Source organism: Erpetoichthys calabaricus, chromosome 2 (genome assembly GCF_900747795.2).
Source record: "Erpetoichthys calabaricus chromosome 2, fErpCal1.3, whole genome shotgun sequence".
Taxonomy (NCBI): domain Eukaryota; kingdom Metazoa; phylum Chordata; class Cladistia; order Polypteriformes; family Polypteridae; genus Erpetoichthys; species Erpetoichthys calabaricus.
This window is the reverse complement of record NC_041395.2, coordinates 110,370,906-110,394,813: the sequence shown is the minus strand read 5'-3', so window position 1 is coordinate 110,394,813 and position 23,908 is coordinate 110,370,906. Positions and strand designations below refer to the sequence as shown.

Here is a 23,908-nt window from a genome sequence, read left to right as displayed (position 1 = left end):
ACACCTGAAGTAACAGCAGTGGGTTGGGATGTGAAAGTTTTAAGCTGAACAAACTGAGTGCGGCCTGAGAGGTAGGATCTGAACCAATCTAGTGGAGTGTGGGTAATGGCAATCGAAGATAATCTATTGAGAAGAGTAGTGTGACAAATAGTGTCAAAGGCTGCACTCAGATCACGGAGGATGAGAATAGTAATTAAACCAGAATCAGCTGCCATAAGGAGGTCATTTGTAATTTTTATAAGTGCCGTTTCTGTACTGTGGAGGGGACGAAAACCAGACTGGAACTGTTCGTATGGATTATTTTTAGATAAATGAGAATGAAGTTGAATGCGCACTATTTTTTCAAGAATTTTGGAAATGAAGGGTAGATTAGAAATAGGACCAAAATTACTGAAATTAGTCGGATCGGCACCAGGTTTTTTCAGTATTGGGGTTATTGCAGCAGTTTTAAAAGATGAAGGAACAGTTCCAGTAGTGAGAGAAGGGAGGATTATAGCAGAAATAAGGGGGACCAGAGAGGGGAGGCAGGCTTTGACCAGAACTGTAGGAAGAGGGTCCAGTTGACAGGTGGATGGCTTAGACTTACAGACAAGATCTGAGATTTCTGAGAAAGTAGGAAGCTGAAAAGAGGAAAATGAGTGAGTTGGTGGGTGAAATTCAAATGAAGTACTGGAGGAATCTGTGCTGAGAAACTGGTGTATCTTCTGGATTTTTTCATTAAAAAAGGACAGGGAATTTCAAAAATCCGTTAAGTAAAGGTGAGAAGGTAAAGAATCCGGGGGCTGTGTGATATTATTAAGCAGTGAAAACAATGACTTGGTGTTGCCTTCATTGGAAGAAATAATGTGAGTATAATAGGTAGAACCCTGCGGTCGGCTGGCGCCCTGTGTTGGCTGGGATTGGCTCCAGCAGACCCCCGTGACCCTGTAGTTAGAATATAGCGGGTTGGATAATGGATGGGTAATAGGTAGATTTAGTTTGGGCAATACAGTCCTTGTAATAAAGTATATGTTTTTTGTACATCGCTTTGTGAACAAAGAGTCCAGTTTTTTTATACAACCGTTCAAGTTGCCGGCCTTTGGCTTTCAAAACCCGAAGTTCAGGAGTGAACCAGGGAGCAGAAAAGGAGAAAGAAACAGATCTAGTTTTTAATGGAGTGAGAGAGTTAAGAATACCATTACGTCCAGTGTTATAGTGTGAGACCAGTTCTTCAGGAATGGATAAATTATGAATGTGCATAAGGGAATAAATACTAGAGGAAAGAGAGTCTAAGTTAATATTCTTAATATTACGGAAAGATGTGACGCGGGAAAGCTTAGTATTGGAAAGTGCAAGTTTAATATTGAATGAAATAAGAAAATGATCAGTTATGGGGAGTTCATCTGCAGTACAATCAAACGGGGTAATTCCAGAACAGCAAATCAAGTCCAAGATCGGTCTTTTGGAATGAGTGGGAATATCAGTATGTTGCTGGAATCCAAAACTCTCAAGGCAGGATGTAAAGTCTCTAGTAATAGGGACATTGATATTATCCATATGTATATTGAAAGTATTATGTTTGATGAAACAGTAGATAAGTTTGTAAGAAAAACAGCAAAGTCAGTCAGAAAGTCATTATTTGATTTAGGGGGCCGGTAAACAGTTGCAATAATAGTAGGAATAGGTCCAGTTAATTAACACACAAGAAATTCAAAAGAACTGAAGGCAGGAACAGACAACCACAGGACTTTCCACTTCTCACGATACATTAACGCGAGACCTCCTCCCCGGCCAGAGCCCCGGGGGAGTGGATTCGTTAAATTGGGAAAAGTCATGAGGTTGTTGCCATGTCTTGGTTAGAGAGAAAAAGTCAAAGTTAAAATCAGTGAGGAGATCGTGGATGAGATGCACTTGCTCGTAAGTGAGCGGATGTTCAACAGACCGAAGTTGACAATGGCGTTATCGCATTTAGCAACAGTGTTAGCCGACCGGGCTAGGGTGGCAAACACACTGTGGTCAGCTCCTCTGCCTAAGTTATGTGGAGGACGTCGGGAACTGGACATGTCAGCTTGGAGACTCCGGTGGGACCTGCGGTGGATGTGTCTCCGACGGGGGAGGAATACGATGTCTGGGTGGAGATACAGCCCAGTCAGCGGAGGCTCAGACAGGTGGAAGCGCAGTTGGAGTAGCTTGGCAGCTGAGTAGTGAAGCAGGCCCGTCGCAGGTTAGATTGCGCGCAACAGGAGGGACCAAACAAACACGAACCAAATAAATATCCTACCGGTCCACATGTTAAGCGAAGACGCAGACAACTCAGAAGTCCGGAAAACAAAACCAGGTAAGTTTCAAAGCAAGGATAGGCTGAAAAATAGTCAATACACAGCCAAATCACCAGTTGAGCTAGAAATCAGTCTAGCTTTAAATTACTGAAAAATAAAAGTCAACGAATAAATCTGCCCAAAATGAAAACAGTTGCTTAGTCCATTAGATTGTAAGTTAATTGTAAAAAAGTTAAAAAGTTACCGGCGAGCAGCATTCGCTCAACCACTTCGTTAATAGGGGTGTCCTACAGGTTTTCCTATTGATCTTATTACCGCTTCGAATTAGGGTTGTTAGGAGTTTCTCACTAGTTTGTCCTCACTTTTTAAGGTGGTGTTCATTACACATCTACTTCATTTTAACCTTAGCAACTATCTTGATAGTTCCTCTGAGGTGAGGCAAAAGTCTTAGGTGCCTAGGCTTCAAACAACATTTAGTTAACCCTTAATGTAATGTGACTTTTATGTTTAATAATTCATTGTTATACCTTCATATAAGTATATACTTGTATTAAATTGTAAAATTATATCATGTATTGATTAAAACTATGGATTAAAATTCTATACCATAGAACTAAATATACCTCCACACCATTAACTCATCCTTCGTAGCACCCTGAAAATTCCCACATATTTGTGCCACATCTGCTGTTTTCATTTTGATAATTCAAGCGCCACAATCCCCTTTCCTCACATGCTTGGCTGTTATTCCCTATACTCTCCCCCTTTCGTATACATGTTTGCTTGTCAGCAGAGGCATAGTGACCGGACAGATAAAACAGGCAACTGCCAAGGACCCTGAAATGGAAGGGTGTCCTGAGGGCATCTGCTTACATGGGTACTCACTGTAACAACAAATCTACGGAAACTCCCTTGAAGCACACCATCGACACACTGTAACAGTTGGAAATTCCCTAACGGAGACCTTAATCTCTGTTGCAGTGTTTCTGATTACCGTTACTTTATTAATGCTAACCGTTTACATGTCTGGAAGCAAAAAGCGGAAAAAAAAAAAAAACAAGAACAGAATAAAATTAAAATGTTGTCAACTCTGAAGTTTCTCTTGCATCCTCCTGCTGCTGCAAAACATCAATTTTTCTCTTCTTCTCTTCCAATGTCACCAATATCCAAATACAGTTCAAGACCTCAGTAACATCCTTTGACTCTCCTCTAAGTCCTTCATATTTTTTCTCCATCTCTGCTGTAAATGACTCTTGATATTTTTGACTTGCTCTGTAACCGCAGACCTACCACCTGTACTCTGGACCCCACTCCTTCACACCCTCTACAGTCCATCCAGTACAAGGCTTTGTACTGAGCACACTTCTCTATGCCCTGTACACTTATGACTGTACATCTAGTTACTCCAGCAACACTATCATCAAGTTCGCTGATATCCGGTGACAATGAGACAGCATACAGGGACAAGGTACAGAAGCTGCGAGTGTGATGCTCCAAGAACACCTATAAAACTAAAGAGATGGTCATTGACTTCAGAAGGTACAGAGCAGAGCCAGCCCTTCTAAACATCAACAGGGACCTGCTGAAGAGGTTCACCTCCTTTAAGTTCCTGGGAACTTACATTTTTGAGGACCTGTCCTGGACAGCAAACACTCTGACAGTAGTCAAAAAGGTCCAGCAGCAACTGCATTTCATGAGACTTCTCAGAAAAGTAGAAATGATGGAGAAGATTGGGTTGACATTCTACCACTCAACCATCGAGAGTGTTTTACCATACCATATCTGAATGTGGTATGCTGGCTGTTCAGCAGCAGACAGGAAAGCTCTCCAGTGGGTAATATCCATGGCAGAAAAAATCATTGGCTGCTCTCTGCCCTCCCTGGAAGATATCTCCAGTGCCCAATTCCACCACAGACCCAAGAAAATCATTAAAGACCCTGCCCATCCTAGCCACTCACTGTTCACATTACAGCCCTCTGGCAGGCGGTACAAAAGCATTAAAAGTAGAACAGAAAAATTTGCAGATAGTTTTTGTCCTTGTTTTCAATGTTTCGCTTACTTTAGGTATCTTCCCTTCTGATTTCAAGAGGTCTCATGTGATCCCTATTCTCAAGAAATTCTCTCTAAACCCATCTGACATTGAGAACTACCATCCTGTCTTCTTTCGGCTATTCCTGGCCAAGATCCTAGAAGACATAGTTCATAAACAACTCTATTCATTTCCCTCTGACAACAATATACTAAATCTATTTCAGTTTGGGTCACTCTAATGAGAATGCACTGCTTTAAGTCACTAATGCTTTTTGATCTGCTTCACTCTCCACTGGCCATATCCTTCTTGACCTTTCATCAGCCTTCAATACGATTAACCACTCTCTGCTTATCTCTTAGTAAACTTGGAATTAGTGGTTCTGCCTTGGATTGGTTCAAGTTGTACCTCTTGGACTGATCCTTTTGTGTCTGCTGGTCTAACTTCTTGTCTTTTCCACAGACACTTTCTACAGGTGTGCCTCAAGTATCAGTATTGGGTGAACTTCTCTTTTCAACTATACATTCGTTCTTTAGGCAATGTCATTCCTTCTCATGGCATTCTCCTACCACCTTTATGTTGATGATACACAGATGTTCCCCTCATACAGTCCATAGATTTCATCCCAGATCTGCAGTTGTTTTTCAGTTATGTCACCATAGATAAGTGATCATCACCTTAAACTTTCAAAGTTTCAAAGTCAAACATGTCCATGAACTAGTTAGGGAGGTGACCCATAGCTTTAAGAGACACTGACTTAGTGGATTTTATATATCCTTGTCTCTGTGGGTTTTCCTGCTAAATTCACCAAAATGTGTGTGATTTGCTGTCTGTGCATGAGATATAGTCCCACAACTGTCCAAGGTTGCTTCTTGCCTTGTGCCCAAAGTAGGCAGGATTGGCACCGTCCGTCTTGTTATCCTAATTTGGATTAAACGGATCGGAAAATATTGATTTACACTGGTAGCTCTGCTGCGGCTCTTTTTAGTAAATCACATATGTAACTACAGAATGCTGAGGAAGACTGAATTGTATTTCTGCACAATTGTTTTAATTTACCAAGGTCATCAGTATCTAACTATTTGTGTCAAGTTCTACTAAGAGGCCAGAGTTACGGCCTACCAAAAGGTGTAGAGGTATATAAATAGGCCACGCACAAGTGAGAGACAGACGGAAATAAAACACAGAAAAAATGAAACCAGCTAACTAAAAAAACTCCATTTATTGTCAAAAAGAAAAAAAAAAACTCACAAAATATGGAGAAAGTTACACAAAACAGAAACAAGGAAGAGGACAACACTAACTTAGCTATCTAGCTAAACAAAGTTTACACAGCTAGATACACCTATCCACATTCATCACATAGATGGCTAGCTGACAACAATTACATTTCTTTAACAAGCAATAAGAAACTAAAAACCCAAAGCCAGGCCATCCAACTCTAACTCTCCATACCTTGCTCTGTGAAAACCCAAATCCTTCTCCACCCACACCCAGATACTCTCTCTAACCTAGAGAAAAGCCAAGCAAAATTACATCTTTTATTGGCTAACTAAAAAGATTACAATATGCAAGCTTTCGAGGCAACTCTTGCCCCTTCTTAACTAAAACCCAAACAAGCTTCTTTTATAACCTACACCCCACCCACAACCCAGGTGATGTATTAACAATGGACAACTCAATAGGTGGGTAATTAGGGGAGGACTCAATTACATCACCAGGACTACATTAAACAAGCAGAATTTAACAAAAAGATCTAGAGTAGGTCCTAACAGCCAGATAATGTAAGGAAGAGAAAAAGATTATTGTGACTCTGCCCCCTTAGTCCACAGATACGTGAACAGTGTGTCTCGGTTGAGTCCAGACTATGGACATTACCTATAGAGGATGGAAGTGGGGATGAATTTTTCAGACAAAATAAAATAAACACATGTATTGTGAAATGTGTCTAGAAATAAATGTAGCAAAATGATATGCGAGTATAAATGATGAATAATATACAGTATATTTATTAAATAAATAAATAATAATAATACTCTGTTGTCCATTTTATCCTTTTCTGTTATTTGCCAGTTTCAAATATTTTTTTTTCTTTGAAACTCTGTTTGTAAGGCCAGCATCCTGGAGTTATCTTTTTTCTGTTGTAGGTGACACTGGTATTTGATGTGTATGTAAGGAAGAAGTTGGCTGAAGACCTGCAAGGCATTATGTACACATGCTGATGTCCTTAGCCTCTTATAGTGAGTGTAGAAAAGAATCACCCCCCCTTCAAAATATTCCCTTTTTTTTTTGCTTTACAGCCTTAAATGAAAACACACACAAAAAATATTTCTTCCCAGCTTTACTTACTCAATGCAACCTATAACATCCAAGTGAAAGATATCACAGCTACAGTTCAGAAAAATTATAAATAATCAAAAACAAGACATACTGAGATTAATAAAGGATCCCCTCCCCAATGTCAATATTTTGTTGAACCACCTTTTGCTTTAATGACAGCCTTGACTCTGTTGAGATACTTCTCTATCAGCTTTGCACATCTGGATTGAGCAATATTTGCCCACTCTTCTGTACAGAACTGTTCAAGTTCAGTCAAATTGGATGGTTAGAGTTGGTGGACTGCTATCTTCAAATCTTTCCACAGATTTTCAATGGGATTTAGGTCTGGGCTCTGACTGGGCCACAGTGAGTTGTTTTGTCTTGGTAGAGGGTAGAGTAACATATTGCTCTACTTTCCCCTTTTGTATTATTAATAAGTAGCCTTTGTCAGAATGCCCTCAAATCTCACAGACTTAACCACTGTTTATAAGGTATTGTACCATATAACTCCCCACCTTCCCTTCTACATCTATAACCTCAGGCAATTAGGTGTAGTAAAAGACAAGCAGGAATTAAGTTACACATAAAATAATGTATTATTGATAATAATCATAAATAATAACAATATGCAAAGTACATTTGAATATTGGCAACCATACAACCTGATAAATGTTGATGTGTAGTTTCAGGCGGGTGGCACGGTGGCGCAGTGGTAGCGCTGCTGCCTCGCAGTTAGGAGACCTGGGTTCGCTTCCCGGGTTCTCCCCGTGTCTGCGTGGGTTTCCTCCGGGCGCTCCGGTTTCCTCCCACAGTCCAAAGACATGCAGGTTAGGTGGATTGGTGATTCTAAATTGGCCCTAGTGTGTGCTTGGTGTGTGGGTGTGTTTGTGTGTGTCTTGCGGTGGGTTGGCACCCTGCCCGGGATTGTTTCCTGCCTTGTGCCCTGTGTTGCCTGGGATTGGCTCCAACAGACCCCCGTGACCCTGTGTTCGGATTCAGCGGGTTAGAAAATGGATGGATGGATAGTTTCAGGCGGCACACAGACTCGTTAGTTACTTAAAAATGTCTCTAGTTAAGGCATCATTTGTGGTCAGCTTTCTTCAGAACAGGCTGCATGCCTGTCTCAATATGGCTGCTGAGCTGTGCTCTTCATAGTGTTGCCCTTTTCGGTTCATTGTGTGAGATAGATAGATAGATAGAGTGAGGGAGTGAGCAAAGATATAGATTCTCTGTCCAACCCCTAGAGCCAATAGGGCGTCACAGTACTTAAAGGCTTCTGATACAAGCCAGTCCCAAACAGCCATACTTCAGACCAATGCGGGATAGAACATCTTCACACCTGCCACCCCCCTAAAACCATTTGTTGAGGTAAAGCTTGGCAGTTAGGCAGCCTGGCTTTGTGTGGGGGATGACAGAGAGACTCTAGCAGAGAAACATTTGTTTCAAGCACTTCCCCCAACTCTGTCGTAAAATTCACTTTCCTGACTTAGTTTTGCTTAAGTTACAAATAAAGACTTACAAAATATTTATCGACTTATATGCAAAATCTCACATCACAACACGAGTACATTCACTTTTTTCTCCTTCATCCACTGTGTGGTCAATTTTGCTGTGTGCTTCAGGTCGTTGTCATGTTGAAAGGTGAACATTCTGCCCATCTTTAACTTTCTGGCAGAGGGTAGCAGGTTTTCCTTAAGAATTTGGCGTTTTTTTGTCCCATCCATTATTCCTTCTACCCCACTGACAGCCCCATGCCCTGTGGCAGAGAAACACCCCCACAACAGGATGCTGCCACCTCCATGCTTTATTATAGGTATGGTGTGTTGTGGATGGTGAGCTGCATTGGATTTCCGCCAGGTGTACCGTTAGGTATTGAGGCCAAAGAGTTTGATTTTGGTCTCATCTGACCATAAGACCTTTTTCCACTTGGCAACAGAATCTTCAAGGTGCATTCTGCATAAAAACAGAAATCAGCGATGTGTCTCATAGTAGGATTCACCTGTTCAGCTCACATTATTTTGGCTTTATAACCATCCATCCAACAAGCCTACTTAATCCACTTCATTACAGCACTGTGAGGAGGGGTAGGGTTCATCCTGGCAGCACTGGGTACAAGGCACGACCCAAAAACCAAGGTGCCCAGCAAGAAATGGCCACCCTTGTGCAAATCCCTACACTGGGCCACTTCAGGACCACCAACTGATCTAATGAACATCTTTGGAATGCAGGAAGAAAATCAGGGAAGAAAAAGGAGAGAAACTCACACACATACAGTGAGGACAAGTAAACTACATCCAGGCAGTGCCAGAACTCAAATCCTAGATGCAAAAGTGGTCTAACTGGTGCACCATGATCCTTCCCTGATTAAACGTTTTATCACATTTGATCTCGTGTTCTATCTTAATGCATACAGTAAGTGATTATTTGCTTTTCAACGCATGTGCACACAACACAAGATTTTATCCTCCATACCAAACCAAGATGAATCAATAAGTCTCAACAGTATGGGGAGACATTTGCAAAAGCTGTCATAATGCAGAACAGTCTAGAACAACATGGTGTGTTCTACCCCGGGTGGATGACAAAAGCAGTAGGCATTGTGTAGGGGAGCTGTGTTTAAACAAGCAATGCTTTTGTCAAGCTGCAGGACTGACCAGCTTATTCTGGTCAGGCATTAATGCAGACATCTACCTTGGGCCTGATAATCAATTGCAGCTGCCACTCCAGCTGGGCTCTATGAGGGAGACAGTCACATGAACGTGTAGCACAGACTCAAACATCTGAAGAGACACAGAGGCTTTGTTTTAAGAGCAAACAACATGGTAAGATCTTTTTATACTTAATATGTCATGATATGTGAGCTGAATTAAATTCTGGAAGCTTTGGGTTAATGATAAATACAGTAAATACAGCTATGGACTTTGGCTAAGAGCTTTTATTTCTGTATCAAGCAGATAAATGAATAAAGATAATAACTTTAAATCAAATCTGTGTTTAAAAAGCTAATGGTAACTACTTTTAAACTTGATGCTGTACACTTGTTGATATACCAGAATTAATTACCACTTACAAATCATAGCAGTAAGACTACCTCTGAAATATGTACAGATTAGTATTTACATGTAAAATGTTACCATAAAAGAAAAGCCCTTTTCTCTGCTTTCTGACGGTATATAAAATGCGATATGCATCAGCTCGCGAAAAACATCTCTACATCTTGTGTTTGACTCCCGGCAAGCTGTGAGGATAATTAACTGGGAATGCTACACATTTTGGCCTTTTGTGTGTCATGGGGTTGGGGTATAAATGACTTCATCTACCTCTGTTGGAAACATTAATTCCAGATGTTGAAAAAAAATAATCTTAACAAGAATGTAACAAGATTTTCAGCATGAATAATGATTAGAAAACATGAATAGTTTATTTAGTCTAGTTTTTGATAGAAAATACCTGATACCATGTATACCTAATGTCTGTTCCTTTTTTTTTTTATCTGCTACACTATCTAAAAGAGCTACACACATTTTAAGCTGAACTGTCTGATGTTTGATGTCTGACAATGATTAATGGACTATGATGCTGTGACCTTAGAGCATGAAGTGCCGGCGTGATCACATCCAATTAAAGAGCACATATGAGTACTTAACAGAATTTCAGAAATATTATGCACTGTGCGCTCAATACTAAATAACTTTCTGTAAAACCTGCATTTAAATGGCTAGATGCTATTTGTGCACAGTCATTGTTTACTGCATTAGTTAACATTCTTCTTGATCTCATATTAAAAAAATGCTATCCAAACTTCCACCCATATTATAAACTTTTTATCCAGTTTAGGAAACCAAATCTTAGATGGAATGACTGTACATTGATGGGAATACCCACTCATATAGTGCCATTCAACCTAGCATGTGCATCTTTGGGATATGTGCGGAAAATCAGAGTGTCAAGAAGAAAGATGGAACTTGATCATGATTAGGGTAATGATGAGCTATAGCCTACTCTAGCAGCACTGGGCACAATGTAGGAAATCTTGGTAGTAGGTTTCTGTTTGTGAATGCATTATACTATTATATAAATGCAAATAAACATTGCTGTAATAAAAAGTAACAAGAACTTCACAGAGTTTACCCTAAAGGGTTGAACAGAGAGTTGTGGTAGGGACTGAACCAGTAGCCTTAAGGTTTAAAATTTAACATATTAGCTATTCGGCCACCCTGTATACCAAGTAGCAGAAACAACAATAAAGCATTCACAGACACTAGAAAAACAGGGAAAGACCGGACATCGAGAACAGCAAACTGTTCATTGTGGAAACACAGAATCATTTCAAAGTAGATTAACTGTTTCTGTCATGACTTATAGCCTAGTAAATCATGACAGAAACAGTTTCAGAGAGTTAATGCTAGGAGAATAGCTCTAGAAAAACAAAATCTTAACTCCTGATGATGTATCTTCTCAGACAGACTCTGGTAAAGGAATTTAATGGCAAATAGTCAATTGAAAAAAAAATGGTGCTTTGTGTGGAGAATTTGCTTTTCGTTGTATACAATTTAAAAGCAACTTTCATGTAATACTGTGTAATCTTCTGTTGAGTTAATCATCAACACGTTTAACTTGCCTTATTTAAATAGAACAATGGACAGCTCGAGTTAGACCCAGTGAAGAATGACTTATCTCAATGGAGCTGATCAGGCAACACCAGACATTTCAGTGGAAAACACAAATGTCATTGTAATGACATCAGGACAATTCTGATGAAAAAAGGCCATTCAGTGCAACATAACTCATCAAACCCTATTCACCTTACTTCTGCAAAATATCTTCAAGATAATAGCTGACTAGAGAATATATCTGTCTGACTACTAACTGGGGATACTTGGCAAATTTTTCCACATATCTGGTTCTCTGGATAAACAGCAACTTCCTAATGTTACAGTGAAATGTACCCTTAACCAGCCTCACTATCCTAGTGTGTGTTGAAGCACTTAAAGTAACAACTTATAGACACTATATTAATTCCTTTCATAATTTGACACTTTAGTCATGTCACCTGTTCTTATGCGTGTACTGGACTTAAAAACTGTTAAATCTTTTTTCACAAGGAATGAAAACTACACACTCAATTCAAGATGATCCCTCACAAACAACGGGGTGCTGTTAAGAGTGGTTTCCCATGGGGGTTATTGCTAGGGCTGCTGCCACTTAGTTATATTCTTATCCAAGTAATTTTTATATATATAACAAGCCGGTTAAGTTTACAGATGATAATAAGATAGATGGATTGGCAGATAATTGAGAATCTGTTGAATAATTACAGAAGGACTTGGACAGCATACAGGCTTGGGTATATTTATGCCAGATGAAATTTAATGTCAGTAAATGTAAACTATTACATGCAGGAAGTAAAAATGTTAGGTTTGAATACTCAAGGTAAGGACTGAAAATTGAAAGTACACCTTAGGAGAAGGATTTAGGAGTCATAGTTGACTCTAAGCTATCAGCTGCCAGACAGTGTTCAGAAGTCATTAAGAAGGCTAACAGAATGTTAGGTTATATAGCACAATGTGTGAAGTGCAAGGTGGTTACGCTCAAGCTTTATAATGCACCAGTGAGGACTCATCTGGAGTACTGTGTGCAGTTTTGGTCTCCAGTCTACAGAAATGACATTGGAGCACTAGAAAAACTCCAGAGAAAAGCAACAAGGCTGATTCCAGGAATACAAGGGATGAGTTATGAGGGAAGATTAAAAGAGCTGAGCATTTTCAGTTTAAGCAAAAGAAGATTAAGAGGAGACATGATTGAAGTGTTTAAAATTATGAAGGGAATTAGTACAGTGAATCGAGACTGTTGAACTCATTTTAAAGTAACAAGAACACGGGGACAGCATTTGGAAACTTTTTAAGGGTAAATTTCACACAAACATTAGGAAGTTGTTCTTTACAGCGAGAACCACAGACACATGGAATAAGCTACCAAGTAGTGTGGTAGACAGTAAGACTTTAGGGATATTCAAAACTAGACTTGATGCTATTTTGGAAGAATTAAGTGGAGATGAAGGTGAGTTTTGTTATGTTGAATGGCCTGTTCATGTCTAGATGTAAAGCTTAAGGACAAGCTTAATCCACTATGACTCCCAAGACCTTTTACCAACAATTTTGACACAAGACGTACAGTACTTTCAGGCTTGAAAATCCTATTACATAATCATTGTTAGAGAAAAGCCAAGCAAAATGACACCTTTTATTGGCTAACTAAAAAGATTACAATATGCAAGCTTTCGAGGCAACTCAGGCCCCTTCTTCAGGCAAGATGAGTTGCCTCAAAAGCTTGCATATTGTAAACTTTTTAGTTAGCCAATAAAAGGTGTCATTTTGCTTGGCTTTTCTCTACATTCATAATGGCTAACACGGTACAACACCCTAGTACTACAGATAATCATTGTTATAAATTTAAAATGATTATTAATGTTACATTTCATCTGCTCATTTCTGAATTCTATCAAGTTAAACCTGTAATGATTTTGCAGATGCTTGGGTATTGCATTAAACCTAGCTCAGTGTCATCTGCGAGCTTGTTAACCAGCTTGTTACTTACATCATTATCTCAATCATGTATACATTAAAAACTGTTATGGCCCAGCACTGATCCCTGTGGGACACCAATTTTAACACCAACTATTTTGTAAAAAGTTCTTCACCCCTGTTAACTATAGACCAGTATTCTACCATCTACACTGCACTTTGAACTTATTTCTTTTAGTTTGATCACAGGCCTCCCATCAAAAACATTTTGAAAATTAAGATAAATAATATCATATGCACAACTCTCTGATCAAATGTTTTGCTGCATCCTTTAATAATTATAGTGTATTAGTAAAACACAATCTCTCCTAGTAAAACCCATTTTTTTATTATGCTACAGATCACCTAATATGAAAGGTACCAATTAAGCTCTTAGGTTTTTTTTTGTTTTTTTTGAGAGGTTGGAGGAAATGTTAAAACCAGCTATGTATCTGTTGCCTGTAACCTCTTACCTGCCTCACAGTCTGTATTGTGCCCCATGAATTTCATCACTGGGCCCTCTATCAGCAGGCTGTCTTTCCTTTTACTTCTTTAGTTTAACCCAATTTACTACCACAAGAGCTTCACAAGAGCATCCTCTAGTTCCGTTAAGGGACCACAGCAAGACAAGGAAAGGCAATCAAAATCAAGGCTCACTAGTAACAGTCAGAGAAGTCTTTTATGTACATATCATACTTATTTGTATCATAACCAAAAGCAAAAAATAAGAAATGCAAAGAATCATGCACCCTGGGAGAGTTCGTACTTTTTTAGTAGTCCATTTAGCAACAGAACAATCGCAGTTGACACTTCCTTAATTACAAAAGAAATTGCTGAAGAAAAAAACATTGCAGTGTGTCCATAGCAGTAGTTATAAAAAAAAAAAAGCTCCATAAAAGTGTCCATAGCAGCAACTGAGCTGAGCGCTTTACGAAAATGTCAGAAAAGCAGGAACTGAATTAAAAGTGTCCATTTTCACACAGTAATTGAGAAAAAGTAAGCTCTCTTTGAAAAAATCTAATAAAAGGAAGCCACTCTCCACCTCTCCATTTGCAAACACAAAACGCCTGGCTAAAATGATTTCATCTCCGTTAGCGAGCACACCACAACACTTCTCAGTTTTTCAAAAACAAAAAATGTTATGGAATCATTCTCACTGAGGTCAAAGTTATCTTCCTGTGGGAATCAAAAGATACACTTTCTGACTAAACAAAATACTATGAAACTTACCTTTCAGCTTTCCCAGAATAAACTGCCTCCCATACACCTGTGTTGAGTGGTAACTAATACAACTGTTCTTGACAATTAGAGACAATTTTTTTGTTCTTTATTTCGCCTTATACAATTTCTTGTATTAGGAATTTGTTAGTTTTCACATACCCCTTGGGATCAGAGCGTAGGGTCAGCCAATGTACAGCGCCCCTGGAGCAATTACATGTTAAGGGTCTTGCTCAAGGGCCCAGCAGAGTAGGATCTCTTTTGGCAGTGACGGGGATTCAAACCGGCAACCTTCTGGATACCAGCGCAGATCCTTAGCCTCAGAGCCACCACTCCACCCATTCTCAAATGTTTGACAAGTAGATTGCAATATTTTATGCTAGTTTTAATAAACATGTTACTGCTTTCTTATAAATAATTTTCTGCATGTGAGGTGACTTAACAACAAAATGATAAACCAAGTAAGACAAGGGACATGTTGCTGCTTTTGAAGTCCGCACTATGCTAAAGTTTATGTGTCCACATAGTGGTGGGAAGGATTCTAGAAGACTGACAATCGGTATGTGTTGCAAAAACTCCAGTCCTGGTTTCTATCATACTTCCTCACCACCCCACACTCAGAAAATAAATGAATGGATTCATGCTGCTGTGTGTATTTCAAATTAAATTCATCTTGACTGTACTGAATTAGAATTGGAAATGTTGTGAAGTTTATTGCAGGGAGCCTAAGTGTGATCCTGTTTACATGCACACAATGTCCTGGGACTGGGAGTCTCTTCTTTTTAATGCCTAGAATGGTCAAATTTGAGCTAAAACAGTTTTGGAAGTTATACTTTGTGTTTGCTATAGAAATTTCAAAAAATATATAATAAAATTATTACATGCATAAAAAAATCATTTAAAATAAAGAATAGCCACATTAACTTTTCCAATGTGAAAACTAACCAGCACATTTTTTTTTAGGTTTTGCATTTGTTCCTGCCTTTTCTGTATGTATTTTTTCAGTATTTATGTGTTTGGGGTTTTGGGTTAAAACACATTCTGAAACACAAATATCTTCACTAAATGTGGCTCATTTCCCATTTGAACGTGACACCCTTATGATATATATCCAAACTTTTTGATTTAGCTTTACTTTTCCAAACAATATACAGTCATGTGAAAACGTAAGTACACCCCATGTTGAAAATGTCAACAATGTCCACATTTAAAGAGGCAAACAATAGATCTTCATGCAAACAGTGACTGTGGATAAAGGTAATATACTTGAATAAAAACACAAGAAAAAAACTTCCATTTCAATAATTTATTCCACAAAAAATAGCAATAGATGTAATGGTCTACTGGGGAAAAACATACCTTTTGCCTCAGAAGTTAGTGTTGCCCCATTTTATGTAACTGTCCACCAGTCTCTAACATAATCTTGGTGAAATTTTTGACCTCTCCTCCATGCAAAATTTTTCAGTTGCAAGATATTTGTGGGTTTTCTTGCTTGTATTGTCAGTTTCACCACCACACCATATCAATGAGATTCAAATCAGGGCTTTGATAAGGCCAGTCCACAACCCTCCATTTCTTGCTCCTGGGCCATATCTTACTGGATTTGCTAGTGTGCTTCAGATCATTGTCATGTTGAAAGGTCCATTTCTGGTTTAACTTCAGCGTCTTCCAGACATCTCTATCTTTTATTCATCTGTCCAGAGCATATTGTTCTAGAAGTATAACGGCGTACGTAGAATTCACACTAAAACATGGTGTATGGACAAAAACAGAAATGTGCGTACGCACAAAATCTCCAGATGCATAAATCTGTGGGTACGCCAACTTCCACGTTCTTCCACTACATAAATCCCAGTCAGCGTGAAATGTAACACGTTATATGGGACACAGTGGAAAAAAAAAGCTTGAAATGTAAACGTTAATCTCAAAATATCCACTTTAATCACTTAGTTTATTTTGTCATTAAAGTAGAATGTCATAAACTTCATCTTAAAATCATTTACTAGTTTCTCAAATCTCATCGTAGCTAAAGTAGCACATTAAATGCTTCGTATTCTGTGTTCTTCTATTTGTTCTGTGTGTGTGATTCACTACTTGCTTCTTAAATGGGCTTTCTCTTACACCTATAGGACTCAGAATACATTATTCATGATATTACAGCTCTCTGAACAATTTAAATACTAAGATCCATCCATCCATCCATTTTCCAACCCGCTGAATCCGAACACAGGGTCATGGGGATCTGCTGGAGCCAATCCCAGCCAACACAGGGCACAAGGCAGGAACCAATCCCAGGCAGGGTGCCAACCCACCGCAGAAATACTAAGATGTATACTTGATATAATTTTCATGATGAAATGAATTAAAGCATGTATAAAACATGGTGGCACAGTGGTAGCAATGAGCTGGTGCCCCATCCAGAGATTGTTCCTGCATCCTGCACAATGCTTGCTGGGGCACAAGTGACAATCGATGAAATAATTTATTGCAACATTATTGTAAATATGAACCCTCTTCTATTGAATTGAATTCCTTCATTTTATTGTATGGTACAAAGAGATTCAATATTCAAATCCTCCATAAACTTTTTTTTCCTATAAAATAACAATAATAATAATATGATAAAAAAACAATGCAACATATACAATATGAAGATTAAGTACAATACACATGTAAATGTAGTGCAGAAGGTTCATAAAATGGCTGAGGTTGTCCAGTATTACAACTGTAGTGCAATTTTACAGCAAGGTGAAAACACTACATATATAATAGCAAAAACCTCCCTTGCCCCTGCAAACATAGAACAAACACAAAACACAAATAATGCTGAATAATCTGAATGTCAATGGCGTGAAACTGAGTCTGGTTAAATCACTGTCCAGAATATGGATTACTGATGAAAAGTAGACATGTTTGAATCTCCTGGAAAAAAATAGAACAACCTCACCGTGCTTCCTTGGCGAAAAGGCGGATAATAATATCCAACCCCGGGGTTTTTGGTGATGATTGGGATGTTGCGATTCCGGCAGAATTAGAAGCACAACTGGATCAAGGCACAATGTAAATAGTGGCAGAAAATGATGAGCGGTTGTTGGTAAATGAAATCTCAGTCTTTCTCCTTCCTCCTCTTCTTTCCCTTCTGATGGTTTAAATAATGATGAGCCGGATGTAACTGGTAAAATCCCGGTCCTGACGTGTCCAGGGGGTCGCTGCCTCCCCGCAACACCCTACCCCATTTCTTTTTATGGGGACGACATTTAAACAGACTCACATTAGTTTAAACGGGGTGCTGAGACGAGACACGACTGGGAGCAAACACAATAAACACCAATACCTATGTGGCCCTGCTACATTTCTCCCTCCCCCCAAGCTTGGACAAGGGAGGTCCGAAGTACGGCTTGATATTGGCCACGTGTATGATGTTTGTCCTGGTGTCTGCGCCACTGCCCCTTTGGACGAGAAAGGTGACCGGACCGGTTTGTTTAATTATTACTGCTGGACCTAACCACTTAGGCGCAAGTTTGGCGGAGTATCGCTTGCTGGACCCGAGAGGTGGTGGGCTCTAGTCCAGACCAAGTCACCCGGCTTGAAGTGCGCTTCTTTCTGCTGGGCTTTATATAACCAGGCGTGTCTGGACGTCAATTCCACCAACCTCTGTTGGATTCTCTGCCGAAATTCTTCCAATTGTAAAATGCTATTGTTAAGGGTGATTTATGAACTAGGGGCTCTGGGTAAGAGTCAGTTGAACGGGCCCTTCAGCTGTCTGCCCAGTACCACCAAAGCGGGCGTTTCACCTGTGGCTTCGTGCACCGCGTTGTTCAGGGCAAACCAGAGCTCAGGGAGCCATTTATCCCAGTCCTGATGGCGGTCACCCACATAGGAGGCAATCATACGCTTCAGGGTCTGGTTCACTTGTTCAGTCATGTTAGCCTGGGGATGGTATGCTATAGTAAGATTTTTTTTTTCACTCCCCAGGCCGTATAGAGTTCATCATTGACTAAACTCGTGAACTGGGGACCCCTGTCTGAAATGATGTTGCTTGGCACCCCCCAGTGGGTGAATATTTCGTTCTTCAGGGTGGAGCATATTTTGTTGGTCCTGGCGTCAGTCAAAGCAAACAGCTCCACCCACTTTGAAAAATAATCAACTACTACCATCAGGACGGTCTTCTTTGAGCTGGTAACAGGAAATGGCCCCACCAGGTCGACTCCCAAAGTCTCCCCCGGTCCATCAGCGATTGTCGACTGTAGTAATCCTACTGGTTTACCAGGTGAGTTTTTGAGCTTCTGGCAGGTTAAGTACTTCTTCACGTGGTGGTAAATGTCTTTCTGGACAGACGGCCACCACCAAGATCTTCAATAGGGTTTTCGTCCTTTCAAGGTGACCGCTCAAAGTGCTGCCATGGTAATAATCCAAGAAGTCGGGTATGAGCCCCTCCTGGACCACTAGTCGGTGCGCTGCTGCTCCAGTCCCTCCCTGATGTTTTGGCAGAACGGACTGGTGGCTTGTGCTAGGTCTTGCAGGCTTCTTGGCAGAGGGAGGACCTCTGCCAAACACACCATCCCCGGCGGCTCTGATGCCCTGGACAGTGCATCAGGCATGATGTTGCCACAGCCCTTCCGATAGGTCACCTTGAAAGAAAAGTTTTGGAGACGGAGTACCCACCTGGTTAGGCAGGGAGGAGGTCTTCAGGTGATTAAATACCCAGGTCAGAGCGTGATGGTCCGTGTACACTTTAAATTCAACTCCCTCCAGATAATGTCTCCATTTTTCCAATGCCCATACGACGGCCAAATATTCCTTTTCAGCTGTCGAATAATTCAGCTCAGCGCTGTGCAATGCTCGAGAGGCGTACATGATGACATATTCTGCCTGGTGGACTTTTTGAGTGAGCACGGCGCCAAGCCTAGGTTGCTGCCTATCGGTCTGAACCTGGAAGGTGAGCTGTGGATCTGGCTGGGCCAGAACGAGTGGCTTTTGAAGATGGATCTTGAGTTGCTCGACCGTGTCCTGGCACTCCTTTGTCCACTCCTATGGGACATCTTTTTTTCTCAAGTAGTTCAAGGGAGCCGCTATATCAGCCATCCTGGGGATGAACTTGTGATACCACCCCACTAACCCAAGGAAACGTTGTAGCGATTTCAAATCCATGTACGTGGGGTAGTCCTGGATGGCCAAGGTCTTCTCAGGGTCTACAGCGCCTCCCCCTCTGATGAAATAATGTGCCAGAGGAAGCAGATGTGGGGTTGAATGAAGGTACATTTTTTTTGTGATCAGCGTGAGGTGTGCTTGATGGAAACGTTGGAAGATGGTGTCCAAGTCCTGGAGATGAAGTTTAATAGAAGGGGAGTAAACAATGACGTGGTCGATGTAAACAAAGCAGATCTTGCCTATCAACCCCCTCAGTACTTGTTCCATGAGCCACTGGAAGGTGGCGCCAGCATTTTTAAGTCCAAACGGCATGACTTTGAATTGGAACAAGCCTTCGGGGGTGATGACTGCCATCTTCTTCTTACTCCCCTCGTCCAGTAGCACCTGCCAGTAGTCACTGCGGAGGTCCAGTGTGCTGAAAACTGCCACTCCGTGCAGTGACTCCAGGATTTCATGAACCAGGGGCATGGGATATGCGTCCAGGCTCTTCTTCCCGTTAACCCCCCTGTAGTCCACACAGAAACAGTAGCTGCCATCCGCTTTCTTCACAAGAACTACAGGGGATGCCCAGGAGGAGGAAGATGGCTCGATTATTCCCTCAGTGAGTATTCGATTCAGATGTTCCTTAATTATGCCCTTCTTCAGTGGAGAAACGCGGTAGGCTCAGTGCCTTACCGGAATTTCATCCAAGGTGTGGATCTCGTGGGTAACCCCACGGGCGACTCCTGATTTTTCAGTCCACACCTCAGCCCATTTCTTCAGCACCGGCCTTACCTCTTTGGGCTGTTCCTCCACTGGGGCTGCTGCCGAGGTTCTTGCGTCACTCCTCACTGCTGCGTAGAAACCAATGAACTCTGAGCCCAGATCTTCTTTTGATTTATGAATAAACTTGCATACCCCTTCCCCTGCAACTGTATACCCCCTGGGCCTGAGATGGATGGTCATCCTTAAGGCAGTCAAAGAATCCAGCCCAAGGAGTAACGGGACAGACAGATGCCGGTCGTCCAGGACATATGTTTTCATTTCCCAGGTGGTGGAGAGTACACTGTACCTCAAGGGGACTTTGCCCAGGGCCCTGTGTTCACTCCCATCTGCCAATACGAATCAGACAGACTGGGTAGAGGTTAAATTGTCTGGTGATCGGCTAATCCTCTTCCAGATGCTATGCCGGATTAGGGTGTGATGGCTCTCTGTATCCACCACTGCATCCACTTGCCACCCCAGCAGCTTCACTGGGACGATCAGCAGGGATGTACTCGCTTGCATGATAGCAAGATCGGCTTCTGACCAACAAGGCTTGGCTCGCTGGGGTTTTAAGGTCTGGGTTTCTCGTGTACTGGTTTGTACTTTGTTTCAGTACATTTTTGAGTTTCCCCTGTGCCGTTCCACTTGTGAGCCCACCTTCACCAGGTCTTCCATCAACCCCACAAACCCCGAGACCCCCAGCTAACCATGGGCATTCAGGATGCGGCGGACCACCTCTTCTTCAGACATAGCTGACCACCACTTCAAACACAAAGCCCAATATTCATAGGCGAAGTCCTGGATGGACTGCGAAGGCAATTGCACAATGGATCGCAGCTTGTCTTCCAGTTCGGATTCGTAGTCTTCCAGAAGAAAAGCCGTGAAGAAAAGATCGGCGAAAGGATCCCCAGTCTTTAATATTCTTCGCCATCAGCCACCAGCTTTGCACTGGCCCCGAGAGGGAGGCCCCTACCACTCCCATAAGCTCTTCTGGTGTTAAAGGGTTAACAGCCAGATACATCTCCCCTTCTTCCACAAAGTTGAGGACATCATCGATGTTATATTGAGCCCCCAACTTGGGAAAGGTGAGGCGCACCCCAGGGACGGAGGGCCGATTGATGTATTCATCCCCGAAACCCCCCCCCCACCGACCCGTACAGTGTAGATTGGCAGGGTGACTGACGTAAATTCTGGAGACTCCTTCGGACTTCCCCCTGAAGAGATTCTTGCCATCATTGGTTTCACCTCTGAAGGCACAACACAATTTCCCGCCCCAGGAGTTTAATTTGGTCATTTATATACTCTTTTATTTCCTCCTGGGAGCTGCTGATTTGAGCCTGCAAGGCATCTTCGCACCCGAGCGCACTTTCAGCAACCTCGCGGACTTTCTCCTCCAGCCGGGGGAGCTGTTGTGCCAGATCTTCCCACGGAGACGGGACATCCTCCAGACATTCCTCCTCTGGTCCATGGTAATCTTTGAGGTACAGCGACTGTAACGAATCCACCACCTCCTGCACCACTGAATATGCTCTGACTGTGATGTGTCGGGCCCCGGCTGCTCCTTCCGCACACCGGGGTAAAGTAATGGTGTCCTCCTGCTAGGCACACACAAAACACATGTTGGTAATCGGGAAAAATTTTAAAGGCAGACAGCGATGGTATTTTTAAAGATTCGTCAGAGAGGGCACCAGTTATGTAACGGCTGACCCCTTACCCAGCCAGCAGCCACACTACCAGGACCTGTGGCCTGGATGAATTACTGAGTTGAACCTACTTATACCAAGCCGCACCTCTGACAAATAATATTTTCCCCTCAATCGACGGTTAAACACAAGCAAACAAAAGCAGATATGTAAAATAAGTGTATAAATATATTGAATAAAACTCAATGACAAAAGCCATAATACAAATCCCCAACGTAGAATATACAGAATCTATATATGTATATCCCTCTACCAAAGCAGCAAAGTGAAAACACCACATATACAATAACAAAACCTCCCTTGCCCCTGCAACGTATAACAAACACAAAACACAAATAATAACAATGGATAAATACTGAAATGTCAATGAACGTGAAATTGAGTCCGGTTAAATCACTGTCCAGAATACAGATGACCGATAAGAAAAAAAATGGTTGCATTTGAATCTCCCGAATAAAAATGGAACAATCTCACCGTGGTTCCTCGGCATATGGTGGATAATAATGTCCAACCCCGGGGTTTCTGCCGATGATTGAGCTGTCGTGAATCCGGAAGAATGAGAAGCAAACTGGGAACAAGGCGTGATGTGAATAATGGCAAAAAATGATGATATGTTGTCAGTAATGAAATCTCCATCTCTCTCCTTTCTTTTCCTCTTTCCCTCCTGATGGTTTAAATAATGATGAGGCAGATGTAAGTAGTACATACAGAAAGCAACTGTCAAAGGAGGTGTTAGATTGATTTATGACCTTTAAGCCCCGCCCCCAAATATGAAAATATGAAAATATAAAATATGAAAATATAATTTATGAAAATATAAAAATATGAAAATTTATGAAAATATAAAAATATGAAAATTTATGAAACTATAAAAATATGAACTATACCCCGCCCATGCGGGGTTGGACCACCGTCATAATTGATCATCTCTAAACCACACCTTTTAGGGTGGGTCTTTCGTAAATCGGACACCTATCACGCCCCATTAACAATACTCACGCCCCTGAGGTACGCCTTTATCTCTCAATCCGCCTATAGGGTTAGGGGTGAGGCGTGTCTCTCACCACCGACTGTGGAGGAGCCGAAAGAGTTGTTGTATAAAATTCTAGACATTCAGTGAAAACGCCACGACACACAAAAGCAAACAGAATGGACGGTCTTGTGAACGCTCCTAAGAAAGCAAACAGGGTGTACAGAAGAACGTTACGGGAGTTACGGGAACCACGCTTCAGCTCAGTCTGGTACGACTCTTAACTGTGCTTTGTGCCGGGTAGAGTTGAAAAGAAATGCTGATGGACAGCTCACGATCGCTGTTTCCAAGAAGGAGCCTATCCTTCCCGAATATAACGAGGCCAGTCACGAAGAGGAGGAAGATAAAGAAAATGTGCTAAAGGAGCGAGTGACTGAAATTAATTTTTCTATAAAAGACTGGACTTTTTTTAAAGCTCTTATGCCAAATATTGATGAAGCTATTTACCAAGGGAAACTGTCTGACCAGATGAAAAGAATTAAAAGAAAATTGGAGGAGGAGTTTAGCATGTTGAATAATTCATGCTCGGAGGAGGAGGAAAACTGGGAGGCAACCACCCCTAAGTGAGTGGGGATAAATACAGAGATCTTTTCCCCCAGTCTACATTAACCTAAAAACCTATCGAGATGTCTTCAAATACTTACCCTACTGAAGCTGGTGCTAGCTGGTCCGGTCGTCTCCCTGTTCTCTCGGCCTCTGAGGTGGCAGAAGTCCTCGACATTCTGATGCGCTCCGAAGAACCAAGCTCCGGAGGTATGGAACATACGTCCGCCGCTGACTACCTTTTTTGGCCGGCCAACCTTCAAGCCAACACTGCCTACTCTACTCCCGACGAGATGATCGACACTAACCTACAGCCCTGCTACTCGGCTGCTGACCAGATGCTGACAGAC

At 41.5% G+C, this 23,908-nt stretch overlaps 1 protein-coding gene across 1 annotated transcript in view; it reads left to right on the top strand.

The window, feature by feature from the left end:
* Positions 1-9,272: 9,272 nt before the first annotated feature.
* pcbd1 (pterin-4 alpha-carbinolamine dehydratase/dimerization cofactor of hepatocyte nuclear factor 1 alpha) overlaps positions 9,273-23,908 on the top strand; it is a 39,814-nt gene continuing 25,178 nt past the window's right edge. The window contains exon 1 of the mRNA XM_028794354.2: positions 9,273-9,428. Coding sequence (XP_028650187.1) covers positions 9,426-9,428 — 3 coding nt within the window. The 5' untranslated portion in view covers positions 9,273-9,425. The remainder of the gene's footprint in view (positions 9,429-23,908) is intronic.